The sequence below is a fragment of the Lipophrys pholis genome (assembly GCF_963383615.2).
Source record: "Lipophrys pholis genome assembly, chromosome: 9".
Taxonomy (NCBI): domain Eukaryota; kingdom Metazoa; phylum Chordata; class Actinopteri; order Blenniiformes; family Blenniidae; genus Lipophrys; species Lipophrys pholis.
Window position 1 is genome coordinate 10,214,321 of NC_137639.1, and position 12,427 is coordinate 10,226,747.

Below are 12,427 nucleotides of genomic sequence, written 5' to 3' on the forward strand. Positions count from 1 at the left end.
CTGACGCAGGGCATCCTTGAACACAGACTGCAAAATTCCACATCATTCTTCATGAGACAAAACAAGATTTCTCTAACACAAGAGCTGTGTGTTGGCCTGAGAAGGTCGATCCATACCCACAGGAGAACATCGCCATGGTGAAGTACGGTGGAGGAAGCATCATCATTTTTGCCTGCCTGAACACTCGAACCATCTTTTACTGTATGCAGCATCACGGTGCCGCTGAACATGGAGGTAAATCCTTTGCAAAATGGCTTTGGCAAGCTTTTGAAGTGCCCCAGTCAGAAATCTAGACCTATTCTCTCTGAAGATGTTGTGGAATTTGCAAGAGCAGATGTGAATCCAGGTATTAATAATTGAAGGGTTCACTAATGTTTCCAAAGCATTTTGACTGCTGCAGCAGTAAAGACATGACATATGCGGATTATGTGGCCTTGATTCAGATGACCAGTTCCAGAAGAAAAAAGACACCAAATAGGGTTCAGCCAGCTGTCCACTGTCGATCACAGATGTGCCGAGGTGGACAGTGGCTACCTACAGCTCTCCTACACCTTGCCTCTTTAAATTACCTGTCACCCTTCGTGCCACTCGATTGTCCCACACCGGTCGGGCGAATGGGTATAGAAGCGGGCATCCATTGTTGCGTGAAAATAGTCGGTTGTTGCCAGTTGAAGAGCTTGTGAAATTGCATTTCAGTGTGAAGGCCAGGTTTTACACATGAAGCTGCTGTTGTACTCTGTTTTTTCCTATAGACCTCAAGCACAAAAGAGCCCCGGCAAGGATTTTTTTCAAAATCTATAATAATTTTGTACAACAACAGCTCAGGGAAGAAAGAAAGTCGATTAACTGTGCTCTCTCACCATCAAGGCCTTCAGCTCAAGTGCCAGAGTCCCAGTAAAAAGCGAATTGACCTCAGGGAGCGAGACTCCGGCTTGTAACACAGCTGCTGAGTCTTTGTGGAGCAAATTAAAATGTTGGTTCTGAATAGACACCAGGGCTTGTTTCTCATTGAATCCATCAGTTCTGTCTTGTTTTATGGCTGGGATTGTTTTCAAATGTTATAAAGGTCTCGCTATAGTGTGTAAGTTTATATGCCTTCTGCATTGTCCTGTACATGTGCAAAAAAAAAAATAATTGTTCAACTTTAAGCCATTGTTAGATTTGAGCTTTTATCTTCAGTGCAGTCCGAGTTTATTCGTTGCAGTTTGTGTGAAAAAGAAACAGTGACTCTCTGTGTCTGTTTTTCTGAGTACATTCTTAGCATCATAGATAAAAGTAAAAAAATAAACAAATGATGTACAATGGGTGTTTTCACAAGGCTTTCTCACTATTTTAAACACAAAATCTCAGATTTGTACTTTCTCTTTGCTTTCTTCATATGGAATTATTAGATTTTTCAAAATAGGAAAAAATTGTCTTTTTTTTCTTTTAAACATTGTCACTTTTTCCAATCAAACCCCCCCCCCCCAAAAAAAAAAGAAAGAAATGATGTCCCTTTGTAGTCCTCTGGCGAAAACACACTTGCAAACCTCTGCATCCCCCGCAAAGTCAGCAAAGTGGCTGGTTTTGAAGGCTGATGGGGGTGAAGAAAAGCAATTAAATAGATTCTCAGTCTTTTCACCTTGTAATCGGTTCAACTGTAATTGTGAAAGCAGTTTAGTCATCAGCTTTTAGCGTCGTCATTAAATCAGGCTTACTTTCCATATTTTCTGAAAAGGACAAAAACTAAATGAAAACGTGTGCTTTTCACAGCCCGGTGTGCGGAAAGAAGTGCGAGATATTTGAATTTTGTTTGTTTGTTTATTGCTGAAGGCCCACTGTTGTGTCCAGTGATTTCCTCCACCTTTATTCCCCTGAGTGATGCGATCCCGTTTCTTGACTTTTGCAGTCGTTAGTTTCCTGTCGGTTCGCGTTTGCCGAGTCAGTAGCCAGTAAGATGCTTGTCCCCTGGTGGTGCTTTCATGGAGGTAATCAAGAGTGATCCTGTCTTTATTCCCACCACCGCACATGAAAGTAGGCCAGATAGTGGGCAGTGAAAATCTGTGCGCATGTACGTGTGTCTGTAAGTAACATTGCGCCGGGTCCTCTTGGCATCAGATGGCAAGGAAACAGGCTTTTCATGCCCTACAGTCACAACAAATTAGTGAATTAATAAGACATTTGGTGTTGCCTGGCCTTCCTCTTGACTGCCTCCTCTGCATGAAGTGAGCTGGCCTTGGCCCTCCACGCTGTGCTGCAAGTCAACATGGATGCATGGATGAAGCCCAGTGGCCATGCGATCTGACGGTGTCTCAACCCAACTGTGAACCACATTAAGGAAGCTGGGAAAAAAAAGAAAAAAGTCTTTTGAAAATATGTAACTCCTGTTTTTATCTTAATTACATCAGTATGATTGTTGCATTCAATGCCGTTGTGGCGTATTTATTCAATGCATTTATATTGAATTATGTGAGATCAGATAGATGCAGATGCAGCGGCCCAGGCGTGACGAAACGTTCCAATTCACGTGGGAATTCAAGAAAGTTTTCTTTTTTTTCTCTTGTGCAAGTGTCACTCTCTAGAAAAGAGAACTGGCGCGGTGTTTCTTTGTATATCTCTTGTGTGAAAACAAGCAGGGACTGCGGGAGGTGTTGGTGTACAGGCGTGCGTGTGGACGAGCTCTGAGCACCGCAATGCTTTCCCCCGCCCTGGGGAGAGGCTCCACAGTGTCACTGCTGCCCACACTCGGTGGCTGAGCAAGAAGGGCCAGGTGGTGGTGCCGAGCGCGGCACAGTCAAGCGTGGACGCAGCGCATGTCGACATTTGCCTCCGCTGACTGCTGCAGGGAGAGGAAAAATCTGCTTTTCCATATGCTTGTGCTCATTGCAACCCTTCCCTCCACCCACTGCCCTCCCCTTCTCCCCCCCTGTGCGCTGCCCTCTTCTGTACCCCCTCCCCCTCCCTCCAGTCTCAACCAGATGGCTCCCCGAACATTGTTTACCTTGGGTGACGGTCCCAGATGCACAGCGTGTCCATTGGCATCCCCGTTCTCAGCTTCCTCATTCCTTTGCGCTCTCTTCGCTCAAGTGTCAATCGCAGTCCTCAAACGCATGTTGTGTCGTCAAGTGTGTCCTTGCTCATAAACGCCACAACAAGCAAGCACACTCCTTGCCCCCCCCCCCCCTCTCGCCCTCTCTCTCTCAACGTTTTGCTCTGTTGTCCCCGCGTGCCCAAATTTCACACTTGTCCCGTCTCGCGCCGAATCCCAAAACACACCGCTTGTTTGTTTTTTCCCAATCGAAGCCGCCGTTCTTCCCCATCTCCACTTGTTTTCCCATGCATTGTGAGCATTGACATATGGGGGCTCCCTTATGGCTGCATATTGAGGATGAAAATAGGCCTCCAGATGTTGCCTGCACAGAGGGCCAGATGTATTTAGCACCACTGGGTGGAGTGCCTCGGCAGCGTGTCGTCCCGTCAAGCTGAACCTCCGAAACAGTCCCAGAATTTACAAGCTCAATTCCTAACACTCACTGGGTTTATAAGACTCCTAACAAAATGTTTGTCGTTCGTCTGACTGAAACTAGAATGTAAAAGTCTGTGTAAACGTAAGTTTTGAAAGCCAGACGAAGACTGGTACTGGACAAGGAGCTGCATACACCAGGGCTTTGTACCAAATCCAGATCCAACCAAACAGAAGTATTGTTTTAAGTATATCCAAATTCTATTTACTTTTATATAAACAACTATTACTGGTCATGTCTATAATGAGCCAGCCTCCACTGTTTCAGATGCAGATTTCACACTTGCCTTACTTCTTGAGTCCACTTACATTTCATGTTAAAAGTGAAACTTTCCTTTCCACTGAATAAAGACAAAAATACAAAATATTATTTGTTATAGAGACATTTATGATGAGACTGTTTACTGGACGTCGTTTATGGACAACACTTCAAAGGTGAACATCATCACATATGGGTGCACAGATGATATGTTTTCAACAATCATTAGAATACATTCACATGCATCTATTAAAAATCTATAAACTGCTTAGTTTGCTACAGCTCAACTAACCTGCATGCGAACATCCTCAACCTACAGCATTTTATTTCGAGGTATTTGAAAGTCTACAAGCCAAGAAAACCTGACGAAAAAGTAGCCGCGTGTACTTTTTCAGTTTTTCTTCTGCTTAAGAGAAAAGTTGCCCTTTTCCTCAAACTCCATTTTTTGTGGAATTTGATATATTATGAAATGCAAATTGTCAGGCCATGAGTAAAAAAAGAAGAAAAAAGTCCAAGGTTCACATTCCAGCAACTGTGACCAGGACTCTCACATTAATGTCCTTGAGTAGGGAGAGCTCGCCGTTGGGTAGCAGCCAGCACCGGGCTTACCCATCACTGAAGGGCTGAATAGTATTTTTCATTGAATGCCTTGTGCACAAGGAGTGGTTCTATAAATTGAATACGCTGCGAGGCAAGGCCATTTGTGCGTTTAGGAGCAAGCATATTGAGCGTAGAGGTGCAGGTTGTCGTGACGGTCTCCAGTTCAATTGAATTCCCTTGGTTTGGATACAAGCAGGTTCACGCTTGTGACCTCAGCGCCGGTCTGCTCTCTTGACTGGCTTATGTGGCTAAAGTGTTCACGGACCAAACTTTCTTTGTATTCTACTGCATTCATGTGATTTCTCTGCAGCCTCCAGGTCTTAAGTCGCTGCCTCCTGTCCTGGTGAGAATTTGCCGTTTTGTATAGGTTTTTTTTTTTTTTTTCCTCCCCACATCAGAGAAAATCCTTGTTCAATTCTCTGTGCGGCAGGGAAGATAGAATTTTTTTCAGCATTTGTAAGTTAACTGAAATATTTTTTTAATTAACATGAGAATTCCTCATCTTTTTTCGAGAAATTTTAATGACACGGCAACAAATCGTCTGATTTTTGATTTTATTTTTTCCCCTTTCCCTACGTCGTACTGCGAGGCAGTTGCAGCAGGGCAGAAGCTGCCCTCCATGTTGTAGTTTTTTTTGCATGATTACTTTTACTGTAAAGAATTCAATTCCCAATGTAAACGTCATTGCTATTTCATCTATAATGCAAATGTCATATGTCAAATGATGAGTTGAGCATCAAAACATGACCTCTCCATTTATGAACCCAGTCTGAAATGTCTGTGCAGCAGCCTTGATCTAAGGAACGTTTACGATTACTTTTGCATTACTTTGGGTTGAAAGTTTTTTGATTCATAGGCTGCATTGTAACCCCTTTGTCGAAATATATACCAGATGACTTTATCTCACCACCAGAGGGAGGAACATTTAACATTTGCCAAACACGTTGCCCTCGGTTCAAAACCGACACAAAAGTTTGTTGCGTAAGGTTTGTGAGAGATCTGTGAGTCTGCATTGAAAGCCATCCACTTCATCTTTAGCAAAATAACATTTGCATCAAAGCCCTCCCATGACAGTCGGATCGTTTGTACTGAGAAGCGACAAGTTTTCGTTTCCTTAATTTCTGCATTACTTTAAATGAGCACAGCTGCAGGTAGGCCTTCATATTACACATTTTCTTTCTTAAGAAATGTGAAATTGCTCATACATATTGTGTGAAAACTGTCTGAAATGTGAACATTTTCAAAATGTATATGAAGCACCACAATGATAGTTTGGAGTCTGGATGAATTTAGGTTAAACTGGTCTGAATGTGGCCTCTGTTTTGGGTGTCCGTTTACATGACAACGTTGCTCAGAGCCACTAAAAACGCAACTTTTTAAAAACGTCGCCGGAGGTGGAAATTTCCAAAAATGTTCAGACTCCGCCGTTGTGTAAACGGCAGAAAGTTCAACTGTATAGAAATGCTTGTCCTTAGTCTCTGTGTAGATGGCGGAAACTCTACTACTGTGCAGGCACAAAACGGCAGTAGTAAATGCCATGTAAACACGAAACTATTGATGCGTTTTCACATGAAACGTTGTGTAAACAAGGCTTTCACCACTTGGTTAATGTCGACCACATCATTCTTAGCTCATGATGCTGCATCTGCATAAGATCCATCTGCTTATTTCATAATTGCAGCAACTTTCCTCTTTTTACTATTTGAAATCTATTGTCAAACGTAAATCATATGAGATTATTAAATATTTCTTGGAGAGTATATACGACAATGAGCCTATAGCTCACTTAAAGCTGCACAAAAGCATAATTATTGGCCTTTTCAAGTTTTAATTAAAATTATCTTCCTGGATCAACTGTATCCGACATATTTTTTAAGTTACTAAGCGGATCAGGGGTTGGTGTAACTTCTACCACTTGCCAGTAGCGCGCTATTATTGTTGAGCTATCATGGTGTTAGCATTGTTAGCTGCTGGCACAGCATCAGCTCACACAGCCACAGCCTCTTCTCTAGCCTGTCCCCAGCAGTGTCAGAGTGTGACCATCTGTCTTAGTTTCTGTTGAAGGTTAGTTTTCATTGGTGATCAGGATTAACAGCTGGCTCTGGAGAGCCATCTCTGCACCCCCCCCTCACCCCACTCTTCCCTCACTAACCAGCGTAAACTTCTACAGCTGTCATCTGCTTTCCCAAATGACCCAGCTCTCCTTCCAGCTGCCGTCCCAGCACCCTTCTCCCAGCCACAGCCTTGTTTCAAGGCTAAGGGCCCTGTCCGCTTTCCACTATTCTGCCACAATCGAAATTAATGACGGGCAGAATTTTATCCACCTTCAAGGCCGACTTCCACACTCATTCCCAGACTAGAAAATGTGTCAGCTGCAGCTTCAGGCCTGACATTAGTCCTCTGGTGAAATTCTAATTAGGGTGAAAAAGTGGGATTTTCTTTTGATTTTTCAAAACCTGTCCACAGCTTCAGTCATCTATAATTTTCTGGCTTTTGTCGTGTCACTTCAGTCACGTTTTTCTGTTGTTTTGTGTGTTCCAGCAGCATCGCCTAAGATCATCAAACTGCGGGAAGAGCCATCAGATTACTCTGACCCGCTGCGAGGCAAGAGTCAAGGCCTGAACAGCACTCTGGTCCCTGTCAAAGGAATCAATAACCTTGGTAACACCTGCTTCTTCAATGCCGTCATGCAGGTTGGTATTACTGTTTTCAGAGATGATTGAATTACTCGCTTAATTGTACCAGACAGTAAAATCTCCATCAGCTGATCGCACTGATTTGACATTATTAGATCTGTCTGTGATATCTGGGATCATGGATTTTTTTTGTGTTTCTGATAACATGGTGCCATAAAGTCTCTTCTCAGCATTAAGGTCTTAATTAAGGCCTGAGCCTTGAAATAGTGTCGGACCCTATCGGATTGCAAGTAATTATTATTGGACACACGGAACAAACACTTTTTTTGTGCCTAAACATGGTAAAAACATCACAAAAATCTGCACACACATCAGAGCTGGTGAAAATTTTTGTATTTTATGGGCATTCCCCAAATGTCTTTCAAAACACCAACAATCCCTACAATTGTGACACGTTTTTAATGTCTACTAGGTTCACCTACATCCAAGAAAATTTGTAGGCATATGCGTTGGGCCCTCATTTTCCACCCATTCACCATCAAATTTGTATTTACATGTTTGATCAGGAGGCTGCTCTGATCACATCCATATGCCAATATCCATTCACATTTTTAGTGCAACCCACTGACAACAGCAGTGACACTTCGATGTAGTACTGTAAGACCGTTGATCATATCAACGTCCCATTTGGTGGCATAAGCCTTAAAACATTGATGATGACTCATGGTAAAAATGATGCACTTCTGTGCTTTCCTTGCTTTGCACTGTTTATTTAATCTTGATATATTTTATTTTCATTCATTAGAACAAGGCAGGAAACTAAATATGAACTGATACAGATGAGTTTGAAATATGAAGATAGTGAAAATATGAAATGCCATTAATCAATAAAACATATGGTATTGAGTTCCACAACAGAAGTCTGAACAGCAAGGGCTCAGCTCGGTTACTTTTTGTAAAGAGTACGGATTTAGGCTTGTAAGGGGCCCTCACCTTTTGAAATCAAGCAATAAAATCTTAAAAGCAATTGTAAAACTTAAGCCAGTGAAGTGCAGTGCATGGTAGACCTTGTTAAAGGTGTATCTCTGTAGAATGTAATTTCTGTAATACATGCAACCAGTGTGACTGTGTAAGGTTTATTTACAATAATGAGATATGATGGATGAAATAAGATATCTGTCAATCAAACATTAGATATGATCACATCATTTTAAAGTACATCTCAAAGTTCATACATGCTTTTTACAACTTCCCACTTTCTCTGCATCCACTAAATGAATCACAAGGATATTCATTGTAATTTGACGCCACAAACGTGTATGTCCTCCTCAAGTGATCCTTCATTGTCAGTCGAGCGTATAGTGAACCAGATTTCAGCCGCACAATGACTGAGAGTGTATACAGGTAATTTTGTGTTGTATATTCAATGCAGCGGTAAATGCAACGCCTGGCGTGGATGCATTCACCTGCCTGCACACGAGTGGCTCCCGGTTGGTGCAGAGCTTGTTCTCAACACAACACGGCTATAGAGCTCCCTCAGTCTTTCTCTGGTCATGTCATGGTGACTGCAAACTGACATGCCTCTTCAACAATGAAGCTGTTTTTTTCCGCCATTTTGTTAATCACCCTCAGGGTCTCCCTCGTTGATTGAAATTCGAGTGAGTGCGCTTTACATGCTTCTCCCTCCCTCTCCCTGTCTGTTTGTATTGTCTCCTTGAAAATTGCAATCTTTCTGGTGAAAACACATAATTGTCAGAGGACGAGCTGTGTCTGTGATCACAATGCCGGCTCCATTGTGCGTTTTCCATAGCAACAGTCTTTATTGCCGGGATGTGACAAAACAAATATCCCTCGAAAGGGAAGGAAAAGATGCTTCCCTAACATGAAGGGACAATGACTGCTTCAAGCCATCTCCTCACCAAGGATCTTCTCTACATTTGAAACTCACAGATCACAGACCGTTTGAAAGCCCCCTTTCAGAATAATACACTCACCACAAGTTTGCCAAATCCCACTCAAATGGAGATAACATTTTACAAGGGGATTTCTAATTGACCACATTCAATTGCCACAAGCTGAGTGCAGATGCATTTTCATATTTGTTGAATATCATCACTTTGGTTTCTTGTCTTTTCCGGTTATCAAGCCTTGATGAACAATAATGGAGTGTGCGAATGTGAAAATTTAAAATGAGCTCATGGATGTGATTGTTAGAGGTAGAAATAATGAATTACAAATACTCACACTGTACTTGTAATTTACGAGTATTTTTTTAATGTAATTTCACTGAAACAGTACAAATTCCATCATGTAATCTAATTCAATAGTTTTAAAATCATAGTACACCCTCATTTTAGCCATTACACTCCTCCTTTGTGTGCATATGTGTTCACATTGAAACTTAAAGGTCCCATATAATCACAATTTCACATCGGTGTCAGAGGTCCAACAACATTGTATTTGATTTTATTTATTTGTTTATTTCGAACGAATGAACAATTTAAAATTACATGAAACAAATGGGGAAAAAACAAAAGGGAAAAAAATTATTCAAAAATAAATAAAAAAGCCCATTTTGATATAATACACTTTGACTCGTTCGAAAAGGGATAGGACGAAGCCTAGGCTTATCAAGTCCTCAACAAGTATTCAACGTGTATTGCTCCAATTCCAGCTTTGGTCCCTGAATTCCAGCCAGTCTAAAAGTCCTTCTCGTGAGATCTACTGAAAACTGTTTCTGTCTCTGTACCTTTAAAATCTAACGAGCTGTGTCTGTCCATACCGACTTCCGCCGATATCTGTTTTTTCGGTAGCGTTTGCAAGAAGAAATAAATGGCACCCGCTCGTAATTTTAGAGGGCAGAGCTCATCTACCTGTGGGTAGGTCAAAGAGGGAGTGGTTATTTCACATGTTGTCATCATGAAGGGAAAATCTCTGATTCGCCAGTATGAGCACACATTCAGCCAAGGTGGAGCAAGCAAGTGAGCGAGAAGACAGACTTTCTTCACTACTGGGGCCTCATGCACAGGCTAGGGGGACACGTATTACTGTTAGAAAACCATTAGTAGAATTTTGCACAACACGGGACCGTTAACTGAATATCTTTTTTTATTTTTTTTGATTTTGTCGGACAAACGTGTTTGATTGGATATGTTTTACACAGGTCAAATTAATCAAATACCTGCACTCAGGTTAAAGCTTGATTGGCTGTGGCTTAGTAGTTGGAGTGGTTTGCGTTCTACTCACAGTGTTGCAGGTTAGATTCCCATCTCACCCTGATTAAATAAGTGTCTGAGTGTCCTTGACCAAGACATTAAACACCAGGTTAGTCCAAATCGGGGGATTTGAGGGTCTTACCAGCATTTGTCACCACTGGTGTGACAGTATTTTCAGTACCTTTTCTTACCTCTGATGATTATAATTACATTGTAATCATAATTACTACCTAATGCTTTGAAAAAGGCTATGATCGTGGCTATTTGGGAGTAACCCTGTGTCTTTTCTGCACAGAACCTGTCCCAGACTCATATGCTCATCGACCTCATCCAGGAAGTAAAGGAGAAGGGGTACAAACTGAAGATCTGCCCCGCTGTCGAGACCAATCTGGTAAAATGTTCACTTTATTTTCCTTCATGTTTTAGTCAAAGTAATGCTTGATAATTACTTGAATTTTGGACCGATCATATTTATCAGTTTGCACCAATCTGAAGATAGAAACATGTAAAATTCATTATGAACACATTTCGCCTACACATAGCGTTATAAAACAACTTATTCATTTGTTCATTATACCGTATCCAATAACTTATGACAACATTCTTAAATGGTTTTAAATGGTTGATATAATGTGGTCTTAGCTTTTTAACATTTCTTTTCTACAACTACACAACAGTGTTATATGACTGTAAAAGAAGTATACTTATAGAATTCATCCAAGTAATGTAACTTATCAACTTCAAAGACGTGTTTTAAAAGGAATTTTTAACTCAATGTCCACTAAACATCAGCAATATGCTATAATATGCAATGCTAATTGCAGTCTACGTTCTAGTAAATTCATCAGTCTGGTCATACCTAAAGCCCTCCTTTAGTCGCAGATGACTGAAATGATCTGCAACAGACCTTAAAACTTTCTACATTTATTCCACGTTCCTCTTTCATAAATACCATAAAACCAATATTGACGTATCACCCCACTTATGTTTGAGCTTTTATCAATTTGATTAATAATATCAGTCACTGCAAACACTGTAAATACAACTTCATTTATTTTAACATCGTGTGACACTGTATACATTTGTTTCTATATATTTCTTTGTGCCTCCTCGCTGCCTCTTGTCAAGGTTGTCATTTTAATTGAGAACTGTTTCTCAACTGACCTACCTGGTAAAACAAACGTGAAATAAAAATATAGTGTGACTTACTGAGCTCTGAGTAAAGTGACAGCACTGTGTTATTATGAACAGAGCCTGAAACCATCTCATCTGTTTGTTTTAATAAATTAAGCAGCCATTGCATCCTGATTTATTAAACATAAGGCTACTGAACTTATTATATATATATATTTTTTTAAATATTGCCATATAAGTTGTCATATGAATGTGCTCATAATGCATTAAACATTCATTCAAAAGTCTCACTGAATATTTCGACCTGTTGCCCTCTAACAATCCTGAGGGTGGGAATAACGGCTGTTTTTATTTTTTCTTCCATCCATCAGACTTCTTTGACGGTCGTGCTGCCCAGCCCAGAACCTCTGACTGCAGCCATGTTTACCTTCCTCCAGAATATGAAAGAAGCGGGGAAAGGCCCCATTAATCCCAAAATGCTCTTCAACCAGCTCTGCCAGAAGTAAGATGCAACGCTTCATGTCAGCCATGAAGTTTCTCTCACATTCCACTCTCCACTTCTTGTGGCTTTTAGGTTTCTCACTGCGGCCTTTTGTAGAAGTCAGAAGCTCGAAGACATACATAATGAAATTTAAATGATGACAAATTTTTAGGTCAACCATGATGACGGTATTTTAGAGAGCTCGCTATTTTCCCAGGTGGTACACACTGTGAAAAGTTTGAGGACCTCTGGTCTAGTTGCTGCCATATACCTGTCACATTTAATCCACTTTTATATAGTAGTACCGTATTTTTCGGACCTTAGGGCGCACCGGATCATTAGGTGCACTATAAATAGCTGTGTCAATCTTCATAAATAAGGCGCACCGGATTGTAAGGCGCATCAATTAAGCGAGACAAAACGGCCAGACAAGTCAAACGTTACTCAATTTATTTATTATAAAGTCAATAATTAAAACATTTGTTTTAAATAAAACATTTTTTGATTGTAATTCATGAAATACTAAATAAACTCAACAATTTCAATAACTCAACTCATTTTTTAGTTTTTATTCATGAAATACGAAATAAACTGAATAAT

At 40.8% G+C, this 12,427-nt stretch overlaps 1 protein-coding gene across 1 annotated transcript in view; it reads left to right on the forward strand.

Annotated features, from left to right (window-relative positions):
• The window catches only part of usp45 (ubiquitin specific peptidase 45), a 38,602-nt gene that overhangs the window by 6,716 nt on the left and 19,459 nt on the right, over positions 1–12,427 (forward strand). The window contains exons 6-8 of the mRNA XM_080471945.1: positions 6,903–7,054; positions 10,508–10,603; positions 11,718–11,848. Of these exons, the coding sequence (XP_080328071.1) occupies positions 6,903–7,054; positions 10,508–10,603; positions 11,718–11,848 (379 nt within the window). The remainder of the gene's footprint in view (positions 1–6,902; positions 7,055–10,507; positions 10,604–11,717; positions 11,849–12,427) is intronic.